Here is a 16,781-nt window from a genome sequence, read left to right on the forward strand (position 1 = left end):
TAGCCTGGAGTGGTGGGAATGGATTAAGACTTCAGGAGGTAGCATGGATAGGAGGCTTTAGGCAGAGGGATCACCAGGAGAAAGGGAGGATGGCAAAACAGAGCTTGCTGGCCAGAAGATAACTGGACCTCCAGCCTAGGGTAGGGGAGAAAAGGCCTGCTCACACTAGGCTGGGACTGTGGACACAGAAGAGAGAGCCTCTTATCCCCAGAGGGAGGTGGCTGAAGGCCAGGCTGTCAGAGGCAGATGATGGTCTCTGTGTTGGTGGTAGTGGTGTCCACTGCCTTTGCCCTCTGAGATCAGCTTATGACCAGGCTGTGTTATAGAACAAGGATAAGCAGCCTTTGAAGGTGTCCCTCTGCCTCCAAGTTCAGAAGTTCAGAGCATCTGGATAGGACTGATTTAATCAGACCAAGGGCCTAACACACACGTTGTTCTGTTGGTTTATAAAAACACTGGATCTTTTTTTTAACTGGTTTATTTTAGGTATGAGTGTTTCCCCCATATCTCTGTGTACTGTGTGCATGCTTGGTACCCTTGGAGGTCAGAAGAGGTCAGAAGAGGGCATTTGGTCTGTTGCAGCATGAGTTATGGTTGTGAGCTGCCACACCAGCCCTGGGACTGTCTACAAGGGCAGCCATTGCTTTAAACTGCTGAGCAGCCTCTCCAGCCCTGCCAAGACACAATACCTTTGAAAGTTGTTTTTGGGCTTCCTAGCATAGTGACATTGTAGAGAATTCTGGAATTTTGATTTCTTAAAAAAAAACAAGCAAACAAACTAAAACAAAACAAAACAAAACCCCCCAGAAATTTATGCATGTCAAACAGAAGTATAAGAAAGTCTTTTCGTTTTAATCCCAGGTGTAGGGATGTGAGGATGCTTCGGACTGTCTGCAGCAGTTGACTGTGATTTGCCTCGTGCTCTAAGCGTAGGCATTTTTGACAGCTGCAGATAGTATCTGAACTTGTGTGACGTTTGGAATTCTGAGACCTTTTCAGAGGGTATAAAAATGCTGGGTCCCCGAGCTGGGAGTCGGTGGTTGTTGGTCATTCAGGGAGCTTGGATGTGGTTTATTAGTAGTTGTGATTACAGAAGAAACAAAAGGAAAGAACTTAGATTTAGGGCTTCTCCCCCCCCATCCCCATCCTTCATTCTCTCCTATCTAATGATAGGAGATGAAACCTTGGAGATAAAGGGTGGGAAAAAAGAAGAACCCACAAATTAGCAAAGAAATGATGTTCTCTGCTATGGCTCCAGAGCACCGTTTTTCTGTTGGTCAAGGGCCACCACAGAAATGCTCACTTTCTGTCACATAAACTTCCATGGAGTTAGGGAGACCCCAGACTCTCCCTCCTCAGTCCCTTCCCTCCTTCCCATCTCCTCTCCTATTCTTTCCATGACCTGCATCTCTAAAGTGGGCATTGCTGTGGTCTGAATGGGAAACAGTGCTCCTGGGTGAGCTCTCTGCTTCCTGATCTGTTTAGGAATTAGGTGGCAACAACAGGGACATCAGGGACTTACCAAGGTGGTCTTTATAAGGTCAGTTGGCCTCCGGTTGGAGAATGTACTCCATCGTGTGATATTGTGACATAATGAAACATATTTTATACTTTTGGTCTTTTATCTCTGGCTCCCAGCCAGCGCTCTTAAAACCCTGGCAACTGCCTAGATGATGAGGGCTGAAGTAGCGTTCTCAGCTATGATTAGTTTTTGTTTCTAGATCCTGAAATAGCTCCATGGTGGAAAAAAAAAAAAAGAAGGTGTGTTTTTCTATCTCTATCGTTGGTAACAAACCTCTTTCAACAATACCCAAGTTTATGTTAGAGACATCTCTGGTAAGACATCTTTGGTAAGACCTTAAGGGGTATGGGCATTGGTGACTGCCCCCCTCCAGTGATTAGAAGCTAGAGTTTTCAGCCTTATTCCTGACTCAGGGAGGGGAGAGGCAATGAGTCAATGAAAGCTGACTTAATTACTAATGATGATGTAATCAGTTGTGTCTAGAATGAAGGCAGCGTAAACCACATATGGAGAAGCAACATCCAGAGAGAGCTTCCAGGCTGGGAGGCAGTGGAGGGATAGGGTAGGTGGGGCTTCTGGAGAGGAGAGAGTTCTGTAGCTACACACATCCAACCTCAAGCATCTCTCCCACTGGACTATTTTGAATTGCGTTTGTTATAGAGAACCAACGAATGGCTTCCTTGGGTTCCATGAGCTGTCCTAGCAGTTAATGGAATCTGAGGAACAGATTATGGAAAACCCCAAGTACTGATGGTTAGTCAGTTAGGAGGGTCAGTCTTGATTGTCATCTGAAGTCAAGGGCAGCCTTGTGGAACTGAGGTCTTAACCTATAGGATCTGGCAAAACCCTCAGGTACGCAATGCTAGACAGAATCAAATTGAATGGTAGGACTCTTGTTTGCTATTTGAAGAATATCTTGGTGTGGAAGAGATGTAGACATTTGGTGTGATATATATATATATATATATATATATATATATATATATATATATGGGTTGGTGTGGTGATATATATCAAGAACATACAATCTAAGGACTTGGGAGGCAAAGGCAGGAGGATTGTGAGTTGGAGGCCAGCCTGGGATACATAGCAAGAACCTGACCCAATGAGTAAGATGTAAGCAGATGAGAACATAAAACTTTAAAGGATAAAAATATTTCAGGCCATTGCTTTCCAATAAGTTCCTTTGGAAGACCTCAGCATACCAGGGGAAAAATAAAAATGGAGTTAATTGTGCTAAAAATCCCACCCACCCACAGAGATGAAGCTCAGCTACTTGTCTTACTATGGGAAATCAAGAAGTCAAGATTAGTCACATCACTGCCAAATCTTCAAACAGTCTAATGTTAATTGGACGGTGATGACAATGTTCTGTCGGAGCTAATCTAGAAGCCCACCAAAGGTAACCTTGACCTAGTCAATGAGTCGTTTCTCTCTTGTTCTGACTCTCTGTCCTCAGTTTGCATGCCAAGAGACCTTGAGACAACTGGTTCACTTTCAGTCTCTTGTGTGCACTCTCTTCAACCCCGTTTCATAAAACCAGCCTCTGCTGCTCATTGAGACTCCACTCTGTTCTAGAATGGAAGATAAGGGCGTCTGCCCTGGGGACCGCTGCAGGGGCATGCCCGATATAACTCACTCACAGGGGACAGGGGCATGCCCGATGTAACTCACTCTCGGAGGAAAGGCTGACTTTGCTCCTGGTTTCAGAGAGCCAGAATCCACTACAAACAAAGGAAGAGGCCGCTCGCTGATCGCTCAGCCCATAGTGAAATGTTTGCCCTGAAAGTGTGAAGACTTTGATTCCCCACACCCCATGTTAAAAGCGAACAAACAAAGCCAGGTGAGGTGGTGCACACCTGAAATCCCTGTGCTAGGGAGACAGAGGCAGGGGGATTTCTGGGACTTGCTGAACTGCCAGTGTAGTCTAATTGGTGCACTCTAAGCCAATGGTAGACTGTTTTAAAGCAAGGTAGATGGCATTTCTCATAGTTGAGTGAGTCCTTTGGTACCCCTCCCTCGCAATACACACTTACCTGGATATACATATACCTGTATAGACACACCACACACACACACACACACACACACACACACACACACACACACACACACACACACACACACCAGAAAAAGCAGGCAATCGTTGTGACACGTGCTCACCCACATGTCTTTAATCCCTCAGGACTTCAATGTTTAGTGTTCCTGGCTCCCCACTGTGGGCCCTGCCTCTATGCTTGAGTTTGTCCTGAAGCCTTGGAAAGGTCACTTGGCTAGCAGGTAGCTGAAGTATTAATGTCCCTGCCCCTTGCCTCCTTCCTTCCGTATTCCGCACCACTTCTCAGCATCCCCCGAAGCTGCTCCAATCTCGGCTGCTCATAAGACAGCCTTTGTTGGTTCTCCCACCCCTGACTCACCCACTAATTCCAAATAAATCACCACCACTCCAATGTTTATCTCAAGATCTGCTTCTGGGGGAGCATAAACTAAGACATAAATTAATCACGTTAATTAATTTTCAGCCTCCTTGGGCCTAGAGGTAATTAAATGCGTGTTTTCCTTCCCTTTCGAAAGGCCTTTGGAATCAGTGCTGAGCCATTGACTTTGGCTTTGCTGCCAAGTAGCAGACAGGAGAAGCTCGGGGCAGGCAAATGTCAGCCCCCGAGGGCACAACCACAGCCGACAAAGCTATTTATTGCAGGAATCCTGGCTGTCAGTTCTGATCCCTGTTGACAATCAGAGGAATTCACTCGTTCTGCAAATATTTTCTGAGTTCTGCGTCTCTGCAAGAGGCCCAGGCAGCACTGGCCAAATGAGAACAAACCCTGTCTGTCTTCCATGAGATGTGGCCTTCAGATTGCTCTATTAAAGACACTAACGAATCTGTTCAGAATTAATGTTTGAGTTAGTGTTGAGCTGACCGCCATTCCCAGATGAGGGCTGAATGATGAGGACCAGTTTTGTGGGGTTTTAAATTTTCATGCGAGGCAGTATTTATTTCTGATAAAGGTAATGACATGGTCCATTCTTTTTTTTTTCGGAGCTGGGGACCGAACCCAGGGCCTTGTGCTTCCTAGGCAAGCACTCTACCACTGAGCTAAATCCCCAACCCCGACATGGTCCATTCTTGAAGAAGCAATCGCTCAGTGTGGTGTGAGCCCCGGCAGCGCTGGGAGGGAAGTCAGGCGGCAAACTGGGGTTTAGCGTTGGCAATGGGTGGGGAAAGACACAGCTGGCCAGGTGTGGTGGTGCACACCTGTGATCTTTTTTTTTTTTTTTTTTTAATTTTCCATGATCTCATTTCTCAGTGGTAATTAAACTTTATTTTCTTCCTCCCTCCCTCTGTCTTTCTCTGTCTCTCTGTCTCTGTCTCTGTCTCTCTGTCTCTGTCTCTGTCTCTCTCTCTCTCTCTCTCTCTCTTTTCTCCCATACATTACATCCCGACTGCAGTTTCCCCCTCTTCATAAAGAACTCAAGGAATTAGACATCAATAAACCAAGTAACCCAATTGAAAAATGGGGTACAGAGCTAAGCAGAGAATTCTCCACAGAGGAATCTTGAATGGCTGAGAAGCACTTAAATCCTCAACATCTTTAAGTTATCATGGAAATGCAAATCACAACTTTAAAAAGGACCTCTGTGCGTGTGTCTCTGTCTCTGTCTCTGTCTCTCTCTCTCTGTGCATGTGTGTGTGCGCAGCATGTGTGTATGCACGCTCAGGCACAAGGGTACATCAGAAGCCAGAAGAGGACACTGTAGCTCCTGGAGCAGCAGTTACAGGTGGTTGTGGGCTGTCTGACATGGGTGCTAGGAACTAAGGTCCTCAGGAAGAGCAGTATGTGTGCTCTTAACCACTGATTCATCACTTCAGCCCTCAGAACTTTTATTAATAATAATAATTTTAAAAAACCCACAAAGTCTTTCTGCTTCTTCTGATTAAATGTTTCTGGAACAGATCCTGACTGCTACGGTCGGTGTTGAAAGTCATTGACTGAGCAGCAGCAGCAGGCTGCTTGCCTTTTTGAACAAGCTCGCCTTGGTTTTTCAGTTCCTTTACATGGTCCTTTCTCTCTTTTCCAAGTTCAGGTGAGTGGCAGTGGCAGACCTAAGGACGAACTGTCTACAGTCTATTTTCTTTTTTTTTTTTTTTTTTGGTTTTTTTTTTTTTTTTTTTTTTTGGTTCTTTTTTTTTTTTTTTCGGAGCTGGGGACCGAACCCAGGGCTTTGCACTTCCTAGGCAAGCGCTCTACCACTGAGCTAAATCCCCAACCCCTACAGTCTATTTTCTAGTTAATTCTTTTGTTATCTGTGACGTTTCGTACAACTTGACTTTTTTCTCTCGTTAATATAATTCAGGCTACTTAGGAAATTAAGTTGAGTAATACTCAAGAAAGAAAAACATCTCAAAGCATCATTAAGCCACCTGTCCAAAGGCAGCCCACTGCTGATGCAGCTGACATGTAAGCCTAATTTTTGGAGATGCCTAGTCTCCCCTTGGGAACAGTGCTCTCTCTTAGGAGAGGACAACACCTGAAAGGCCAAGTCTAGTTCACTTTCTACTTCTATACTTTGCTTTTTGAGATTGGTCTTATAACAAACTATATAGAAGAGGCTGACCTTGAACTCACAGCTATTCATTTGCCTCCATGTGTCCCCACACCCCATTATCAATAAAGTTTTATTGGAACACAGGAATGCTTGCTGCTCTATATTGCCTGGCTGCTTTTACACTACAGGGGCAAAGCCGAGTGGCTGCAACAGAAATCACCTGGCTCTCCAGGTAAGTCTAACGCGTTCACTGTCTGACAAAAACCTTCTTGTCAGTCCCTGGTGTATACCATCCTGCAATTGCTTTTCATCCATTTTACATTCCCCAGTGTTGTTATAGCTACTTCATTTCTAATAACAGGTTTCATGGCACACATTAGTGACGGTGTAGTTTTTCTTTTATGGTAAGACATTTATGTATTTTTACCACCTTTTAATGCAACTCTTAAAATGCTTCATGGAGTATGTTTGGACATAATCTCAATCTCTCTCTCTCTCTCTCCCCCTCCCTCCCTCCCTTCTCCCCCTCCCCCTCCCTCGCCACTCCCCCGCTCTATCCCTGAGCTACATCCCCACCCTTTGTGTTCCTAGTGCATTCTTTAAGACGGCTGTCCATATTGTTCAGCTAGCAGGTAGCAGTACGGTAGTGTACAGGCAGCAGGTAGGAACATAGAAACACTTTTGATACAGATGATAAAATCCCTTCCTCAAGGGCTGGATAGAAACGTACACCATGTACTCTTTGATGACACAGCAGAGAATCTTTTACACGTGTTTTCCAGAATTGGACATTGCCATTTTAAACACGTTCCTATTTCAGGGAGGCAAACAAGCATTATTACTTTACTTTGCGTTTCTCCTCTCTCCACAGGGACTGATTACCATTTAGCTTGTTGCTAAATGACTGCTTTTCTTCTCCGTGCTGGCTGCCTCCACCTTTCTCGGCCTCCTCCTCCCCAGGATCCAGGGGAAGATCCTGGCTGGTCTCTTACCTTAGCTTGGAGCACAGCTCCTGCTTCTGCTCGGTTCTTTTCCACATCTCTCTCCCACTGAACTCGGATCGTCTCAAGGACATCATCCAGACCAGTGCCCATGGGAACATCTGTTTGCTCCAGCTCAGACCCCGCCAGCTGTTTGTACAGAACCTTCACATCCTGCAAGCAACAGTGGACACCTTAGGTAAGCGCCAGGGAGGAAAGAACAGATGTGGAATTCTAGCCTGCAGCAGACTGGCTTTGTGCGCACTGCTTTGCCTGCCATCCATCCATCCATCCATCCATCCATCCATCCATCCATCTATACGTCCATCTGTCCATCCATTTGTTCATCCGTCCATCGGTCTGACCGCTGTCCGTCTATCTATCCATTCATTCTATCTATCTATCTATCTATCTATCTATCTATCTATCTATCTATCTATCTATCTATCTTGCACTATGCATGGGCACCACAAGACAGGCAAAGTTCCAGATCTTCTAGGTATATCATTTCCTTTTCCCAAGGATGCATTTCTTAGATCCTCCCAAGCTCATGCCCATGCATATAGCAAGCAACTATAGAAAATGGAAGTTAGGCATAATAACGTCAGGATATACTAAAGCAGATTAAAATTAATTCTAGAGTCTAAGGGGTCGCTGCTGGAGCATGGTGTTCAGGAACTGAACGAAGAACAGGAAGGAGCAGGTTTCCAGTCTCTGGCCAGCTTCAGGTTGGGCACAGGAGGAACTCCCCAGTGTGAGCATGGTCAGTGAGCTGTGACCGCTTGAAGCACCCTCAACCATGAGTCAGAGCAATGTGTGTGTGGTGGCTTCCTGCAGGTGACATGACCACATCCCTGCTGGAGGTGCCATCTGGTCCTGTCACTTAAAGATACAACCTTCTTTTGTTAATGAGTGTGTGGGAACCACAGGTGGGGCTATCTTTAGGATTATTCAGTTTATCCTGTTCACACAGTGTTGAAAAAAATATCTGAAATAGAACACTTTGGGGAGATGGTCCCCCCAGTTTCAACTGTTTCTAACAGTCACGTCTGCTTATGACTGTTGCTTCCACTTATCAACCTTCCTGGTCCTCAAAGGCATTTGAGTTTGAGACTTTGGGGTGGGGTTGGGGGGATACTGTGACACGTGACAAAGACTTTAAAGTCTCTTACTAACATTTTCCCTGTAGGCCTGGACGAGCCACAGAGAAGAGTCCCCAAGACCCGTGTTAGAAGGTTACAGCCTCCCAGGCGAGTGCCTTGCTTTGGGGGTGGGAGCAGCCTAGCACCCGAAGCCCCACCTACCTCTTCATAGCTTCTTGACAGAGAGCCCAGTTCTTCTTTCAGGCTTTCGATTTGATGCTCCAGATCCGTCTTCGTCAAATTAGCTTCATCGATGACTTTGTACAGGGAGCTGACTTCCTCTTCCGCCGCCTTCCTGAATGGCTGCTCGTTCTCATATCTGTAGATAAAGGGGCTTAATCAGCAGAGCCGGGTAGCGCCCAAAGGGGGAACAAACCAGACCGTTAGATATTACCCAAAGGCCCACATGGGATAGCAGCAAATGCTGAAAGCCTGCATTCCAGTAGCTTTGGGGACCCTGTTACGGCTACTGCTGCGGAAATATTAACAGGAAAACAGCAGGCAGCTAATGGGAACACAGCGTTGTGAGACCTTTGGAGCCTGCTACTCTGAGGAAGGCCGCTGTAGGAGTCTGCATCACAGGAAGGCAATAGGACGTCTCTGTCATACTGAGAGTCCTCCTTACCATCCAAGGTGCTTCTGCCAGCATTGAAGACCCACTAAGTATCAGGGTGTGTGTGTGTGTCCAGAAATGGACAATGTGCTACAATTCTAGACCGTGGCCTCAAACTCAAGTGTAGGGTTAAGGAGAAACCAGGGCAAGAAGTGGGTGCGAAGAGAGGTGGAGATGAACTCTATCAGAGCACGTCCTTCACTCTACCTATAGGGGGCACTGCTGCCCAGCTCCGTCCATATCTGTTGAGCAGAGAGGTGCTTCTGGGTTGGCCCAGCTCTCTTGCAGGGGCGGGTGTGGGGGTGTGAGGGTGGGGCAAGCACAGATTTATCTATCCAGAGATTTAAGTGACAGATCAGTAGTAGAATACTTTCCTAGCCAGTGAGGGGCCTGAATTGAATACTCACGTCATACAACCAGACAGAACAGGAAAAAGCAAACAGTTTTTTAAATAACAAGTCTGTGTGTGGATACGCGCACCAAAACTGTCCATGCTGAGTTTCAACCCTTAGCCCTTCTTTCTAACTACTACCTGACGACTTTGCTGTGTTCTCCCAGTCTGCTCTCCTCATTCCGTGGCTGTACCGTTCAGCCAAAGTTCCCATAGGAAGGCAAAGCCCACATCTCTATTCTAGACAGCTTTCAGGTTTTAGAGGTGTGCGTCTTCGCTTAAAAGTGTGTGTGTGTGTGTGTGTGTGTGTGTGTGTGTGTGTGTGTGTGATGGTACTGGGGATTGAGCACACCATGGAGCAAGCACCATCTCCTCAGCTTCACCCCAACCCCCAAAGTTAATGGACTTTAACATTAACTCCCAGGGAGAGTCCTTTGGAGACTTTTGCTAAAAGTGGTTTTGATGGAGCATCTGCTTGTATGTTCCGGGTTCTGGGCCACTCATTCCCTGTCAAGGCTGAAGTCCATTGGTGCAAAGCTCTAAGCATTGCTCATTTGTATAAAGGTTTAAACCTCCAGTCCTATAGAAAGGTGGGCTTGACACTGGAATACCCAGTCACACCCCTTGTCATCCTACAAAGCATGTAGAGTGAGGGCCGGGCGATCTGGTCTGCTGTGGTGCCCTGGTGCTCTTTGTATTCCAATGTTAATTCTGTGGTCAATAAAGTCAAGAGCCTGTGATTGGCAGGGGAGGGGAAAGGTGGATGAGAGCTTTTTGGGGAGTGAGGGAGAAGAACAAGAAGGGAGGAGAGAGGATGAGAGAAGAGGAGGGAGCCATGTTGGAGCAGAACCCTGTGGCGAGGAGAAATCTCAAGTAGCAAAGGGTCATTTTTTTTAAAGACTTATTTATTTATTTATTATATATAAGTACACTGTAGCTGTTGTAGCAAAGGGTCTCATAGCTGGGGAACAAGTTAGTATGATGTTAGATCTGCCCAATCTAGGCTCATAGCTTATAATTATAACTGGATTGTGTGTGTGTGTGTGTGTGTGTGTGTGTGTGTGTTTAAAAGGGCATATTGGGGTTAGAAATTCCAGCAACTCTGGTCAGCACAGTGAAATCCCATCTCAAGCCAAGCGTGATGGGTCACGCCTGTAGCTGTGATACTTGGAAGTTGGAGGGGGAAGGATCAGGTCATGGTTATCTGTGGCTATGCAGTGAGTTCAAGCTCAACCTGAGGTCCAAGGGACCTTATCTCAAAAAACAAAACAATGGAGGTTCTGAACCAAACCAAACCAAACCAAACCAAACCAAAAGAGAGCTGGCGAGATGGTTTCGTACATAAAGGTACCTGCTGCCGAGCCTGAATACCTGAGTTCAGTCTCAGGAAACTGCATGGCAGAAGAAGAGAATCAACTCTGACATGTATTCCTTCCATACGTGTGCCATGGCGAATACACACACACACACACACACACACACACACACACACACACACACGCACAGAGTAATTTTTCTTTAAAAAAAAGGGGGGGGGTGCTTGAGAGATGGCTCAGTGGTTAAGAGCACTGACTGCTCACCCAGAGGTCCCAGGTTCAAGTTCTAGCAACCACATGGTGGCTCACAACCATCTGTAATGGGATCCGATGCCCTCTTCTGGTGTGTCTGAAGACAGTAACAGCATACTCACATACATTAAAACAAAAAGCAAAAAGCAAAACAAAAAAACTTTGGTAAAGCAAGTGGGACCGGGCAGTCTTTGAGCCCCTAGGGCCTGGTTTTTGATGCACTGGGTTCCTGTAGAGTTCTACAGTCTCAGGCCATTTTTCCACCATGGCGGTAGGGACTGATGTGTACTCTTGGGCAGCATTATCTACACTGGTCTGGGGTCTGGGTCACGGAGGGAGATCCCCTCCTACAGAGCGTTACCTCTCTTTAAAGTCATCCGCACCGGCCTGGATGGTCTCCATCTGCAGCATGAGTCGGGCATTTTCCAAGACGGCCTCTCCCACCTGGAGCAAAGAGAAGAGGGCATTTAGCGCAGTGGCTTGTGTGGGGCCCAGAGCTCTGGAGAACGTGGCGAAGCTTCATAGATGCTTGTCTTTCTAGGATGGGGTTCCCCCTTTGAAGACAAGGAGGAGATAAGAAAGCATAAATCTAGGTGTCTTTAAGACTTTAGAGTGAGCCTTAGAATAAGATTTTTGGGATAAAATGGTGACTCAGAAGGAGACTAGGTCATAGCCTCTGCCAAACCTTGAGCTCTCAACTCATCTAGGAAAGGAAGGGCTCTGGCTCCTTCACTGAAGTCTCATTGACTTTGTTTAGCAGCGCTCTCTCTCTCTCTCTCTCTCTCTCTCTCTCTCTCTCTCTCTCTCTCTCTGTGTTATACATGCATACATACAGCCCAAAGCTATTTTTAGAATAGTCATAATGGAACTGGAGAGAGCAGTTAAGAGCACTGGATGCTCTTCCAGAGGACCAATGTTGGTTCCTTGTACCCATATGGTGGCTAACAACAGTTGGTAACTCCAGTTCTGGGGATCTGAGATCTCCTTCTGGCCTCTGTAAGCACCAGACATGCATGTGATACACAGACATATATGTAATACATACACATGAAAATAATAAATTTTAAAAAGACATTGGTTTTTTGTTTTTTGGGTTTTTTTTTTTTTTGAGACAGGATCTTACTGTATAGTGTAGGCTGGCCTCAAACTCAAAATCTTCATCCCATAAATCCTGGGACTGCACACATGTCCCACCACACCAAGCCAGGAATTTTCATTTCCAGTTGGCAATGGCTACATATTTATAGAGTATAGCCTGAGGTTTTAATATACGCTTTACATTGTGGAATGATCATATCAAGCTAATTAGTATGCTAAACATCACTCATCATCAGCGAAATGCAAATTAAAACCACAGCAAGACATCACCTCCTACCAGTAAGGTATGCGTTATCAAGAAGATAAAAGATAACAAGTTCTGGCAAGGATGGGGAGGGACTGCTCACTGTTGTGGCAAGGGGAATTCATGCAGCCTTTACGGGAAGCAATATAGAGGTTCTTCAAAAAACAAAACACACAATGCCTCCCACCCTCACCCTCATTTTGTTTGGCAAAATCCAAAACAAAAATCCCACGAAACTGAAAATAGATCAAACCACCCTATGATTTAGCTAAATATACAAACTACTGGGCATGTGGATTTCGTTTATACATCCCCGGGCACACAGTTTCTAAGTCCTTATTAAGATTAAGGGGTGAAAGACAGGAATAAGGTTTGACGATGAGAAAGGCATGGGCAAGGGGACGATTTATTTGCAGATGCTCAAGGGCCAGGCTCCAGACAAGAAAATTTGCTCTTAGCTAGTGGGAAATTCAATGAAGTGAAATTAACCCGGATGGTCTATAGGGACGAGGGAACCTAATCGTCATTTCTTCCACAAACGGGACTCTGCGGACTGGAGAGGGGGGTGTCTGACAGTTAAGAGTGTACCTGCCTCCCATCCAAGTCCTAACCAACCCTGACCCTGCTTAGCTTCCGAGATCAGGCACATTCAGGGCCGTCTGGCCTTAGTTGGGGACCTTCCCCTTCTTAGAGAAGAGGAGGATATAGGGAAGGGGGCTGTATGAGGTGGGGGACAGGGAGAAGGGGGGGGGCTGTGATCAGGTTGTAAAGTAAATAAATAACCGGGGAGGGGAGGAGTGTGGCTCTTCCAGCCGACCTGAGTTCTGTTCCCAGCAATCCAGAGTCTCACAACTGCCTGTAACTCCAGCTCCAGGATACCTGATGCTCTCTTCTGGCCTTCTGAATCCATGTGGAGCATGCGCACGCGCGCGCGCGCGCACGCGCACACACACACCCACCCCTAAATAAATCAGCCCACCTTCCTGTCTCACATGGTTTTAGGATGCCCCTCCCCCACCCCTTCCCCAAGTGTCAGCTTCTTGTTTATGACTGTGTCTCCACAGCCAAGGTGGTGCTTATACATTTTCTTTTCAGCTGAAGATGGAGTCTGGAGCCTTTCGCATGCCGGGTAACAGCTATGCACTGTAGAGCTTTGCGAGCTCTTTTTGTACTTTTTATTTCAAGTTGTGATAGGGTCCCCTAAATTGTAGTAGGGTCCCTTAAGTTGTATAGTCTGTTCTCGAATTCGTCCTGTGACACGAGATACTGCAGTTCTCCTGCCCTAGTGTCCTGAGTAGCCGGATTACAGGTCTGTACCACCAGGCTGCCATTCTGCCCTTTGACTTTTTGTGAGACAGGGTCTCCCTATGCAGCCCAAACTGGCCTGGGATTCACTGCGTAGACCAGGCTGGTACGGAACTTTCCGCCTCTGCCTGAGTGCCGGGATCACAGGCATGTACCGCCACGTCCAGGCTGGCTGACATTCGTAAATATTTGATGCATGATTGCATGAATAAATGAACGGTGCGGCCTGGCGAGGGTTCTCAGGCTTCCCTAGCTCTGATCTTGTGGTTGTTTCCAATAAGCCATGAAGAAAGGAGTGTCCAAGTGTTCCCGGGATTTGTTTCACGTGGGTTCCGAGGTTCACGTTGTCAGGCTTGGGTGGCAATCGGTTTTATGCACAGAGCTATCTAGCAGGCTCTTTATTTCTGTCTTGAGACTAGGTCCCACTAGGTTGCCTAGGCTTGTCTTAAACTCACTGCACAGATCAATCAGGCCCTAAACGTTTAATTTTCCTTATTCGGTGTTTCTAATGTTTGAATATGGCATCTGGATGATTAACAGTCAAAATTCTTAAAATAAGCTTTTTGAAATGTTTATATAACAAAGCTTATTTTAAAAAAAGAAAAGGGGGCTGGAGAGATGGATCCGTGGTTAAGAGCACTGACTGCTCTTCCAGAGGTCCTGAGTTCAAATCCCAGCAACCACATGGTGGCTCACAACCATCTGTAATGGGATCTGATGCCCTCTTCTGGTGTGTCTGAAGAGAGTGACAGTGTACTTGTCACATATATAAATAAATAAAATCTTAAAAAAAGAAGAAAAGGAAAAAGTCAAAGAAACAAGCCAAGTGTGTGTGTATGTGTATGTAAGTGTTCATATATGTGTATATTGTGTATAGATTTGGTATGTGGTACAGTGTATGCATTTGTGTATGTCTATGTATATGTGATTATGCATGCATGTTTGTATTTTTGTGTGTATTGTGCATGTTTGTATATGTACTTGTGTGTCTGTGTGTGCAGGTGTGAGTGCATGTGTGTGTATGTTTATGTATCTATATGTGTAAGTATATGCATGTGTATTTTATACATTTGGTGTGTGTGTGCATGCATGTGTGGTTTTCATGTATGTGTTTGTGCTTATATGTTACTGTGTATGCATGTGTTTGTATTTTGTGTGTGTTGTTTGTGCATTTGTGTGTCTATATGTGTGCATGTGTGTATGCATGTGTTTATGTGTCTCTCTGTGTAAGTATGTGCATAAATGTGTGTATGCATATGTGTATATTTCTGTGTGCATGTGTTTGTGTGTGTTTGTGTGTCTGCATGTGTGTGTATGTGCAGGCACATGTGTAGGGGACACGATACAGTTCTACAAATGCAGAAAGCAGGTGGAATTGTCGCTGCTTCAAGTCTGACCACACAGAACTGGCGCTGGGCTTGGGATAGACCCAAAGCTTTTTTTTTTTTTTTTTAATTTTTAAATTTTATTTTGCCTTACTACAATGCTATAGGACACATGGTTTTGTGACATTTCCCATCTATTACAAATTCCTGAAATTAATACATAGAAAGATGCTCAAAGCCATACCCAAAGACACTGGGTGGAAACACCGAGCTTTTGGAGGTGAGACAGAGCTGGTGACCCTGTTCCTTGGTGACCTTTGAATTCTCATTCTGGGCTGAGAACAGGAGTAATGAAATGGTGCCAGCTGAACAGATAGGGTGGCTTTGTCCAAATGTCTGTCCTCTGAGGCCATGTGGGCTCAGGGCTGGGGGAGGCAGAAGGCCTTTTTGCTTTTTTGCTGGTGTTTAGTAACAATCAAGGGTTTATTCCACCCTCAAGTGGGGGCTAATTATAGGCTCTGGTTTGCCAAAGTACAGCCCGCTGGCCCTACTTTCTAGCTCTCTTCCCAGACAGAGTTCCTAAAATAAACTGACAGTCTCCTCTCTTCACCACAGAGGTCCCTGCACTATCCATCCCTGCCTATCCTAACCAGGAAGAGACACAACCAAAAAGGAGCAGCTATGGGGTATGAGGAGGGTTAGAACCTTTGCTGGGGTTTAGTACAGACTCAGGCCTGCTACAGTGGCCCAGAGGGGTCCTGACCAAAAGCAAAGCATGGGGCCTGTGAGGAAAAATCTTCAGGAAACCTTCCCAGAGCTGAAGACAGGAAGGGAAAAGGTAAGAGAAGCTGTGTTTATTGACTGCCTAAGCCTGTACCCAACAACATGCCTGAGCCAGCTTGTTCTGGCTGAGATAGTGAACCACTAAATGTTTTAGAAGTTTTGAGCTGGTTAAACTCGCCATCATGAAGAATTAAATTGTGCGAGCTTACAATTAGTTGCTTCAAAACAAAGGCAGTGCATACTCAGAATAAAGAGGCGGTAGCCCCTGCCCCTTTCAAAACGTACTGAATGTTAGGTCTGAGCTGAAGTTATTTGCTTTGACTACGTCTGGATGTTGGAAATGCTACCCTGTACCTCTTTCCAGCCCAGTATTCAGTGAGATGTTGGTAACTTGATATCAGCCAAGGTCAGAGTATTTACACCAGGGAAATTGGCAAACACTGGAGACCACAGGATTTATTTGCAGGGAGGCAATAGTTCATACGAAGTACATGCTAAGCCCCACCTTGACATCAGTACTGGATGGTCATGACTTCATTAAATGCTTGTGGCACCATCTTAAAGCTGTCAACACATCCAAGTCACCGGTAAGAATATCATTGCTCGGGGCTGGGGATTTAGCTCAGTGGTAGAGCGTTTGCCTAGCAAGCGCAAGGCCCTGGGTTTGGTCCTCAGCTCCGAAAAAAAGAAAAAAGAAACAAACAAACAAACAAACAAACAAACAAAAAGAATATCATTGCTCAGAGAACTGAAGTTGCCCCAAATCACAAAGCTAGAAAGTAGCAGAGCCAGAATGCCACCCCATGTCCATGTGACTCAAAAGTGTGTGTATGTATATGTGAGTGTATGTGTTTGTATGTGTATGTCTGTGTGTGTTTATGTGTACGTATGTGTGTGCATATGTTTGTATATGTGTGTGTTTATATCTCTGTGTATGGGTACCTGTGTGTGTTTATAAGTGTGTGTTTGTGTGCACGCATGTTCTCCTGTGTGTGTTTGTGTGTGAGTGTATGTGTTATGTGTATGCGTGCTTGTATGTGTATGTATGCATGTGTTTATGTGTGTGTATGTGTGTGCATATGTTTGTATACGTGTGTTTATAATACGTGTGTGTATGTGTACCTGTGTGTATGTGTGTTTATGTGTATGTGTTTGTGCGCATGCACGTTCTCTTGTGTGTGTATTTGTGTGTGTGTATGTATGTGTTTGCATGTGTGTGTGCATATATGTGTGTATGCATGTGTGTGTGCATGCATGTGTGT

General features: G+C 45.6%; 1 protein-coding gene across 4 annotated transcripts in view; it reads right to left on the reverse strand.

Annotated features, from left to right (window-relative positions):
• Bfsp2 (beaded filament structural protein 2) overlaps positions 1–16,781 on the reverse strand; it is a 57,257-nt gene that overhangs the window by 19,731 nt on the left and 20,745 nt on the right. For all 4 annotated transcript variants that reach the window (NM_001277434.2, XM_087563397.1, XM_087563399.1 and 1 more), the window contains 3 exon segments: positions 7,063–7,224; positions 8,355–8,511; positions 11,126–11,208. In NM_001277434.2, coding sequence (NP_001264363.1) covers positions 7,063–7,224; positions 8,355–8,511; positions 11,126–11,208 — 402 coding nt within the window.

This window comes from Rattus norvegicus, chromosome 8, assembly GCF_021556685.1.
Source record: "Rattus norvegicus strain SHRSP/BbbUtx chromosome 8, alternate assembly SHRSP_T2T, whole genome shotgun sequence".
Taxonomy (NCBI): Eukaryota; Metazoa; Chordata; class Mammalia; order Rodentia; family Muridae; genus Rattus; species Rattus norvegicus.